Here is a 10,630-nt window from a genome sequence, read left to right on the forward strand (position 1 = left end):
ATATATATATATATATATATATTTATATATTTATATATTTATTTTTTTTTTTTAAGAAATGGACGACTAGCGAGGGGTGCTAATACTGGTCATGTTTACATATTTAAACATTTCGAAGATCTAGTAACAAGAAAAATTTATGAACTTCATAAAAATAAATTAAAATTTGAAGAAATATTCAGTAGGAAACGATCCTTGAGAAAAAATTATAAAAGAGAATTACAAAAAAAAAAGTGAAAAATAAAATTTGAAACGTTATTTTGGGTTTAAAAAATAAAATAATAATAATAATAATACATAAATAGATAAATTTTATATGTATAAATTTTCTATATCTTCTAATGCTTTCCTTACTTCTTCAACGTTTGTTTTGTTATTTAATCTTTGTTTTAAGTTTTTAAGAAGCTACAATTAAAACATATGCACACATATATATATATATATATTATATTTATGTGTTTATTTATTCATACGTGCAGTGTTTCGGATATTTTTTTTAATTTATTATTTCTATTCTTTTGTAATTCATTCAAATCCTAAATAATATAGACCCATAAAAAAGAACAATGTTGACAATCATATATAAAACAATATATTATATATATATATATATACTTAAAAACAATATAATAATAATAATTTATTTTTTATTTTTTAATTTTTATTTTTTAATTTTTATTTTTTAATTTTTATTTTTTAATTTTTTAATTTTTATTTTTTATTTTTATGTTTGTACTTGATATTTATGCTTGCATTCATTATAATCCTTATGCAACAAAGTTATCTCATCATATATTTTTTGAATATCATTATTTGTGTTTTCTGTATTTTCTTTACACTCTTTTAATATAACCCATATATCATCAACATTACTCATATCATATGAATCCTCAATAGATTCAGTTATTTTTTTTATTTTGTCATATGATTCTTTTCTTGAAAAATGAATAAATAAAGAAAACATAAATTGAGATATAGAACATTTTCTGTTGTATGCCTAAATTATTTAGACATATATATAAATACAAATGAAAATAATATATCAACATATATATATATATTTTTTTTTTATTTACTTGTATTCTTCATATTTTTCTTTCTCCTTTTTGATGGTCTCAGGTATATCATGTAACAAAAAATTTAAATGAAGTAATTTTTTTTTTTTAATAGATATTTCTCGATTAAAATTATCATAATATAATTCCTTATTTTTATTTATATTATCTAATGTATTTATACATATATCATTATTTTTTCGAACCTTTTCACATTCTTCTAATTTTTTTATTTCCACATTTTTTATCTCTTCATTAATCTCAATAATTTTGTGCACTTCTTCATTCTTTTTATGCATACCATCCACATAGTTGTAAAAGACTTTTTTTTTCTCATCCATATGGTAAACATAATCAAATGATAAAATATATATATATATATATATATATATATATATAGAAATATAAAAAATATATAAGAATATAAAAATGCCTATATTTTTAATAAATATTACATAATAATATCAATAAGAAAAAAAACCTTTTTGTTGTCTACATATTTAATATACACCTCTATGTTTTTATTTTGTTAAGATGATTTAATAAAGTTTGTTAACAAACAGAAAAAAAAAATTCATATATAAAAATATAATTTTTTCCTTTCCATATAAGGCTATTAAAACGGGTTAATTTTTTTTTTTTTTTTTTTTTTTTTGCGATATGGACATTTATAAAACAGAATAAGAAAAATAATATATTGTATTTTTTTTTAATATAAGAGGTAATTAATATTATATATATATATATATATATATATATATTTATTTATTTATTTTGAGACTATACACATAACCTTATAAGTTCATAAGAATAACAATTCTTTATATCTTTTAACAACAAAATTATATAAACTTTAAAAAAGTAAAATGTGCTCATATATATATATATATATATATATTTATATATACCATTTGTTAGAGAATATTAACCATCACATTTTGAACATTTAATTACTATGAAGGTATAAGAAATAATTAACGTTATGTTAGAATTAAAATATAAAAACAATGGTAACCTTATATACTATAGTAATAATATATTCTTATATTTATTGATATATATAATCTTTTTATAAAAAAAAAAAAAAAAAAAAAAGAAATTATATAATTTTTTACTATACACATATATATTTTTATCAAATGAGTTCTTTTAAATAATATCTTTTTTTTTTATATAACCTTAGAATTTCCTATTTTATAATTTTCCATTTTACACTAAAATAATAAAGCTATAAAATAATTATTCTTTCTTCTACTGTTTTTATTATATATATATATATTTATTTATTTATATTTATATATTTATGTTTATGTTTATATTTAAATATATACACTTCTATATCATAATATATAAGCCTTATAAAATAATTTTATGTTTAATAAGAGAATTAACAAAATAAATATTTTTTATAATAATACTATAAACCAAATATATATATTATATATATAAATATTATTTATTTATTTTATTATGTATATATATATATATATATATATATATATATATATATATATAATATATATTTATATGCACAAGAAATTTTATCTCATTTCCATATTATAAATATAAAAAAAAAAAAAAAAAAAATTTTGTATGGGTGAATCTAAGAGCACAAAAAAAAAAAAATAAAATAATAATATATAAATACACAAATGTAAAAAAAGATATTATCTTATATTATATATAACATTTATAGTTATATTTATTATCCCATTTTATATAATAATAAAAAAATATATATATATTATTATTTTTATTTAAATATTTATTATAATAATGGGACTTAACATGAGTTAACAATCCTCAAAATTGTTTTCACATATATATATATATATATATATATATATATATTTATTTATATATATTAATGTAATATTTTTTTATTAGTTTCCTTTTTCTTTTTCTTTTTCTTTTTTTTTTTTTTTTTTTTTTTCTTATGATTGATCCGGTCCTATATTTTACTTAATGTAAAGAATAATAAAAGTATGAAATCATTTTTTTCTTTTAATATACTAGAAAATGTTGGTAAGAAAATAAAAATTAACTTTATTCAACTGTTGATGATATTTCTTCTATATCTAAATTTAGATTTTTTGAATGTCAATATAAATGTTAAGGCAATACATACGAAGAATAATTTATTTATACCTGCAAGTAACGAAATATTTTATTTTAAAAAAAATGTATTAACAAAAAAAAGGAATAAGGAAAAAAAGTATCATACACATTCTAAAAACAAGGGATCCAATATATTTTTAAATTTGAATGAAGAAAATGAGAATAAAGTGGAAAAAAGAAAAAAAAAAATTAATTATGAAGAAATAGAAGAATATAATGATGATTTAAAAGATAAACAAAATAATAACAATAATAACAATAATAACAATAATAACAATAATAACAATAATGATAATATTATTTATGACAATAATGATGATGATCAAGGGAAATGTAAATTTTCACAGTTCAATGAAATAAATAAAAATATTGTAGAATTTTTAGAAAACAAAAAAGGTATTAAATATATGACTAAAATACAATCAGAAAGTTTTAGACCTATATATGAAGGTAAAGATATTATTGGACGCTCAGAAACTGGGTCAGGTAAAACGTTAGCATTTGCCTTACCCTTGGTTGAAAAATTATATAAAATAAAAACATCCAATGGAGGACTTAAAGAAGAAAATGATTCAGATGAAGAAGATTCAAAGCTAAACATACATGATAATGATAATAATAATAATAGTAATTATAATAATAGTAATAATGTATCATATGGTAAAAAATATCTTAATCGAGAACATAATAAAGATCCATACATATTAGTATTAGAACCTACCAGAGAATTGTCAAAACAAGTAGAGAATACTTTTAAAGAAATTAGCCAATTTTATAATTTTAATATTATGTCTATATATGGAGGAGAGAGTTATACATATCAAGAAAATAAATTAAGAAAAGGCATTGATATAGTAACAGGTACTCCTGGACGTATTATTGATCATATTGAAAAAAAGAATTTATCTCTACAAAATATTAAATATGTTGTTTTAGATGAAGCAGATGAAATGCTAAATTTAGGTTTTACACATGATATAGAAAGAATATTAAGTAATATAAATTTAAAGGATGCACAAGTTTTATTGTATTCTGCTACGACCCCATCATGGATAAAAGATATATCTTCCAAATATTTAAAGAATCCATTTTGTATAGATGTAGTAGATTCATCTAATAAAACTGCAAAAAATATAACACATATTGCTATTAAAACACCATATGATATAAAAGAAAAAGCATTATTATTAGAAGATATAATATTAGTTAAATCTAATGGTGGACAAGTTATTATTTTTACACGTACGAAATTAGAAGCTGATATTTTATGTTCTGAAGGTTCTTTTAAATCCTTATCATTTGCTGTTTTACATGGAAATATAGCACAATCTACTAGAGAATATACTATGCAAAGATTTAGACAAGGGATGTTCCAAATATTAATAGCAACAGATATTGCTTCAAGAGGATTAGATATAAGTAATGTTGATTTAGTTATTCAATGTTTCCCTCCTAATTATTCAGCTGTATATATACATAGAGCAGGTAGAACAGGTAGAGCCAATAAAAAAGGTACATCTCTAGTATTATATTCAAATGAAGATAAACAAGATTTAATTAAAATTGAAAAAAATTGTGGTATTAAATTTAATATGGAAACATTACCAAATAATGAACAAGTATTTCATTGTGCTTCAGAAATAGCATCTAAAAAAGTTCAGAATGTTAATAAAGATATTTTACCTTTCTTTCATAATACAGCTAAAGAATTAATTGATAAATCAAATTCATTAAAAATAGATCAAATAGAATTAATATCTAGATGTCTAGCTATAATAGCAAAAAAAGAACATATAAAAAAAAGGTCACTTATTAATGGATTGTCAGAAACTGTTACTCTAAATTTTATTAATAAAAATAGAAAATGGAGAAGTGAAGATGATATTATATATTGGATTAATAAATTATCCAATGAATTAAATGTAAACACGTTTAATAAAATTCTACAAGTTAAAATTGATAATAAAGATAGAACTTCCTCATTTTTTGATGTTAATGAAAACTTAGCTGAATTATTTTTACAAAATTTTAAAACAATGTCTAAAATAGAATATAGAAAAATGTTTGATTTATCTGTAGCTCAAAGTATACCTCAACATGTAGACTTAAACATGGATTATCAACCACATACAAATAGATATCAATATAGAAAAAAAAATTATTCATATAGAAGACGACCATCTTATTATTAAAAATGGGAACAAATAAATAACATCATATATATAGAAAAATAAGTAAACAGCTTATAAACAAATAAGATAGGTGTCCTTAACATAATTTTTATTATAATTATAATATATTATTTTTTTTTTTGTGTGTGTATAGATATGTACCTACATTTATTTTAATATCTTAAATTTTTTTTTTTTTTTTTTTGAAAATGTACATTCCAAAAAAAATATATATATATATATTTTATTTTATTTTATTTTTTTTTTTTTTTTTTAACCATATTCCTTTTCAATAAAACTATTACATTTAAAATTTGTTTAATATAGTATTATTTAATTTCCTATTTTTTAAATTAACCGTTAGACCTTTAACAAAAAAAAAAATGAAACTATTCACTAGTTTAATATGCTCCTTTGTCCTTTTTTTTTATAAATTGTCGATATGCGAAAAATTAGATTCTTTAAACAACTTTTATTTCAATGATGTTAAGAGGATAAAAAATGATATGTAAAATATTTTACAATGATAAAATGAAAAAAGTAAATATAAATATACATATGTGTATGTATATATGTGAATATAATTTAATTTTTATATATTTTATTTTTTTGCGTTTGATCTGTATCCTAGGCCTAGCAAATCTAATGCGTTGTATCCCCTTATACATGATCTTGAGGAAGATAATCAGTTATAAAATGAATAAATATAAATATATAAATATATAAATATATAAATATATATATATATATATATATATATATATATATATATTTTTATTTATTTGTATACCACTTTATATTTATAGAACTTATTCAAATGATGAAAATATTTATGACGAGAATTCCTTCCCTAACCCTTTTACGCACCCCGAAGAATGTGTATTGTCATTAGGGTAATCATAATGCACTAAATATATTCATACAAAGATAATTTAATATAACATATCTATCTATCTATTTTTTTTTTTTTATTCAGGATAAGTCATACATGGTTGTGTGACCCTTCTGCTTTTCTAAGTATAGAACAACAATTAGATATCGAAGCAGAACTGCTTAAAATAAGAGATACCAACTTTCATAAATGTTCAAATAATTCGGTTTATTATTATCAAGTTGACATAAAAAATAATAAAACTATATTAAGATATATATTGTTGAATTTATTGCACAATAACATATTTTTTTTTTTTTATAACATTATTTTTTTTTTTTTTATAACATTATTTTTTTTTTTTTATAACATTATTTTTTTTTTTTATAACATTATTTTTTTTTTATTTTTTTTTTATTTTTTTTTTATTTTATTTTTATTTTATTTTTTTTCAGGTATCCGTTGCTATAGTCCCAGAAATATTTGTTTCAAAAAATAATACTTATGAGAATGCTGCTCAAGAATTTTCTGAAAATTTATTAAGAAAATGGGGAATAGGACACAGCCCATGTCATGATGGTATCTTATTAGTTTATATAAAAAACCTAGGGAAATTTGTTATAGCAAAAAGGGAAGGTGTAGAAGAAAAATATATAAATGAAAATGAAATTAAAAAACATTTTATGAATATTTATTTTGCCTCTGGATCAATAAGTAGAGCATTAATCGAATCATTAAGTTTTATTAATAAAAAACTGCCCTCCAAACGAACAGGTATAAGGAAATATATTCTAATGGAAAAAAATATATATATTAATCTAAGAACAAATAAAAACACATATACACACATATATATATATATATATTTTATTTCTACAGAATTAACTAACACGGCAAAAATGTTTTTAATACTAATACTTTTTTATATAGTATCAATAATTATTTTATATGTAACTACTTTAATGTATAGTAAAAGTTTATAAAAATAATGTACATATAAATTTATTTTCATATGTGTTATTATTTTTTTTTTTTTTTGTGAGGGAAATATTAATGGTCATATATTATTCATATAAATAAATATATATAAATATATATATATATATATATATATATATATATATATATACATATATATATTTTTTTTTATGACATTTATATATTATACATACATTTAATAATATATATGTATATATAATATTCTTCGTTATGCTTTTTTCATCAAGTGCAATATTTTCATATGAACACTCAGTGTTGGAAATTTTTATTAATTGATGAGAAAATTATAGAAATAAAAAAATAACATATTAAAATAAAAAAAGTATAATAAAAAATAAAATAATGAATAAAATAAATAAATTTAAAATATTTTTATGCTAAATATTTTAGTTCATTAAATATTAATATGAACGTTCGAAAATTTTATTACAACGCATAAAAAAAAATATTAGTGTGTATTTTTTTTTTTTAAAGGAAAAAATGGAAAATTAAGTATAAATACATACATGTAAAAAGTTTTAAATATAAATATTTAAAATAAATAAATATAACCACATATAAATATATATATATATAATATATTTATTTTATATAAAATTAAAATAAAAATTTTGTACATTTTTTTCTTTAAAAAAAAAAAAAAAAAAAATAAAATAAAATATATATATATATATATATATTTATTTATTTATATTTACTTTATTTTTATATTTCTTATTTTTTTTCAAAGGAGAATATTAAAAAAAAATAAAATAAATATATGAAAATATAAATTTATAAATATAGGGAAAAAAAAAAAAAATTGAAATGTAAAGGAAAATACATTCCTTTGAAGAGAATACAAAAATATTAAGATATAATAATATATATATATATATATATATATATATATATATATATTTTATTTTTTTTATGTGCTCATAATATGAAGGAACTAATAAGAAATAACCTAAAAAATGTGTTGTTAAATAACCACTGTCTTGTGAGGAATACCAATATAAAATGTTGGAGAACTGATAGGATTCATAATTGTAATATTTTGCATAGTGTTGAAAATAATGGGATTCGTCATTTTTCTTCATTCAATTTAGAAGAAAAAAAAAAAATGAATATGTTTACAGCAATAAATTCAGCTATGCATAATGTATTTGAAACAAATCCTAATTCTGTATTATTAGGAGAAGATGTTGCTTTTGGAGGTGTGTTTAGATGTTCTTTAGATTTATTAAAAAAGTATGGAAACATGAGAGTGTTCAATACACCCTTATGTGAACAAGGAATTATAGGATTTGCTATAGGTCTAGCTGAAAATGGATTTACAACAATAGCAGAAATACAATTTGGTGATTATATATTTCCAGCATTTGATCAAATAGTAAATGATGTAGCTAAATATAGATATAGATCAGGTAGTAGTTTCGATGTAGGTAAATTAACCATAAGATCAACATGGGGTGCTGTTGGACATGGTGGTTTATATCATTCACAAAGTCCTGAAGCTTTTTTTGCTCATGCAGCTGGTATAAAAATTATTGTACCAAGTGATGCATATAAAGCTAAAGGATTATTACTTTCAGCTATTAATGATCCTAACCCATGTTTATTTTTTGAACCAAAAATTTTATATAGATCATCAGTTTGTGATGTACCTATTGGACCATATCAATTAGAATTAGGTAAAGCACATATTCTAAGACAAGGTACAGATGTTACTATACTAACATGGGGATCTTTAGTACATAAAATGAAAAATGCTGCAGATATTTTATCAAACAAATATAATATAGAATGTGAAGTTATTGATCTACAAACTATTATACCATGGGATATTCAAACTGTACAAAAGTCAGTCGAAAAAACTGGAAGACTTTTAATTACACATGAAGCTCAACTAACCAATGGTTTTGGAGCTGAAATTGCAGCAAAAATACAAGAAAGATGTTTCTATAATTTACATACACCTATTAAAAGAGTATGTGGATATGATACTCCTTTTCCTCATGTATACGAGCCATTCTATATGCCCGATGTACATAAAGTCATATATGAAATAAAAAAAATGATGAAATCATAACAAAAAAATAAAGTTAATACATAAATGAAAAAATAAACATAAATATAAATATATATACATATATATGTATGATATATATATATATATATATATATAAATTTTTTTTTTTTTTTATTTTAAAATCAAAATGAAATTATAATATTCCCTCCTTTTAACTACATGGTGAAATGTTTCACTATAATTTATATGTATCTAATTATTTATTTTTTTATTTTATTTTTATTTTATTTGTTTATGCTTTATATAAATTCTTCAATATTTCTTATCCACTTTTATAAATTAACATATATATGTCACTTATATTTTTTTAGATAAAAAAAAAATGTGTATATCAGTACATATAATTATTAATACAAAAATTTTTTTATAAAATATTACAAATTTCACGTTCTAATATTTTCTTTTTCCAAATAAGCCAAAGGAAAAAAAAAAAATATATATATATATATATATATATATATTTATAGATATATTATATATTTCATGGGATCCGTATTTTTATTTTTTTGAAACATGAAATATATAATATTATTGTATCCATGGGCTAATAAAATTTAATTATCTCTACATATAAAATAAAAAAAATAAATAATATATAAAATAAAATTATTAAAACGTTCATATAAATAACATTTTAATGGTTTATAATAATTTTTTCTATTAAAATTAAATAATATATGTAATATATTATATGTATATATATATATATATATATTATATATATATTTTTTTTTTACACCACAAATGTGGTATACATATTATGTTGTATTCTCATACATTTTATAAAATTCAATTATGCTCCTCTATTCTTTTTTATTTAATCAATTTTTTTTTTTTTTTTATCATATACTATCATAATGTAGGTATAACTTACTAAATTTAGAAAAAAAAAAAAAAAACTTTTAATTATACAACTGTACTTGATAATATTATAATATTATGGTTTCTTCCTATTTTTATATTATTATATAAAAAAAAAAAAAAAAAAAAGATTAGCCAATCGTTATATTTTTTTATATTAAATTATATATTTACATAATAAATATATATATAAGTTATACTATATGTTTTTACACAAAAAAAATATATATATATATATATATTATATATATGTTTATATTTTTTTTATTTATATTATTTGTATAAATACCTTTGTGGGAACAATAGTTATAAATTAAAATATAGAAAAAGAAAATGTATCACCATTTTATAAGCATACAAAAATAAAAATAATAAAAATAAAAAATATGAAAAATATGAAAAACATAAATAAATTTTTAATCTTGTTCATAATTTTATATTAAAAATTAAATATTATATCATTTTTTTTTTTTTTTTTTTT

The 10,630-nt window shown here is 18.5% G+C and overlaps 5 protein-coding genes across 5 annotated transcripts in view; 4 read left to right on the forward strand and 1 right to left on the reverse strand.

Moving 5' to 3' along the window:
• The window catches only part of PGSY75_0504200 (putative ATP-dependent helicase), a gene marked incomplete at both ends in the record, with an annotated part of 1,785 nt that extends 1,548 nt beyond the window's left edge, over positions 1-237 (forward strand). Inside the window, one exon of the mRNA XM_018784323.1 lies at positions 57-237. Within this exon, the coding sequence (XP_018642978.1) occupies positions 57-237 (181 nt within the window). The remainder of the gene's footprint in view (positions 1-56) is intronic.
• A 75-nt stretch (positions 238-312) lies between these two features.
• PGSY75_0504300 (hypothetical protein) lies at positions 313-1,396 on the reverse strand (the record flags this gene model as incomplete). Its single annotated transcript, XM_018784324.1, has 4 exons — positions 313-405; positions 474-536; positions 737-935; positions 1,077-1,396. 4 exons carry the CDS (start codon positions 1,394-1,396, stop codon positions 313-315), a joined length of 675 nt encoding a protein of 224 aa, XP_018642979.1.
• Positions 1,397-3,040: 1,644 nt separating this feature from the next.
• Positions 3,041-5,365, forward strand: PGSY75_0504400 (putative ATP-dependent helicase; the record flags this gene model as incomplete). The annotated part of the gene is made up of 1 exon (XM_018784325.1): positions 3,041-5,365. One exon carries the CDS (start codon positions 3,041-3,043, stop codon positions 5,363-5,365), a length of 2,325 nt encoding a protein of 774 aa, XP_018642980.1.
• A 362-nt stretch (positions 5,366-5,727) lies between these two features.
• PGSY75_0504500 (hypothetical protein) lies at positions 5,728-7,198 on the forward strand (the record flags this gene model as incomplete). The annotated part of the gene is made up of 6 exons (XM_018784326.1): positions 5,728-5,852; positions 5,976-6,032; positions 6,151-6,237; positions 6,321-6,456; positions 6,671-6,989; positions 7,095-7,198. The coding sequence occupies 6 exons, from the start codon at positions 5,728-5,730 to the stop codon at positions 7,196-7,198; spliced, it is 828 nt and encodes a 275-aa protein (XP_018642981.1).
• Positions 7,199-8,139: 941 nt separating this feature from the next.
• Positions 8,140-9,288, forward strand: PGSY75_0504600 (putative 2-oxoisovalerate dehydrogenase subunit beta, mitochondrial; the record flags this gene model as incomplete). Its single annotated transcript, XM_018784327.1, has 1 exon — positions 8,140-9,288. The coding sequence occupies one exon, from the start codon at positions 8,140-8,142 to the stop codon at positions 9,286-9,288; it is 1,149 nt and encodes a 382-aa protein (XP_018642982.1).
• Between the last annotated feature and the right edge of the window lie 1,342 nt (positions 9,289-10,630).

The sequence above is a fragment of the Plasmodium gaboni genome, chromosome 5, assembly GCF_001602025.1.
Source record: "Plasmodium gaboni strain SY75 chromosome 5, whole genome shotgun sequence".
Classification (NCBI taxonomy): domain Eukaryota; phylum Apicomplexa; class Aconoidasida; order Haemosporida; family Plasmodiidae; genus Plasmodium; species Plasmodium gaboni.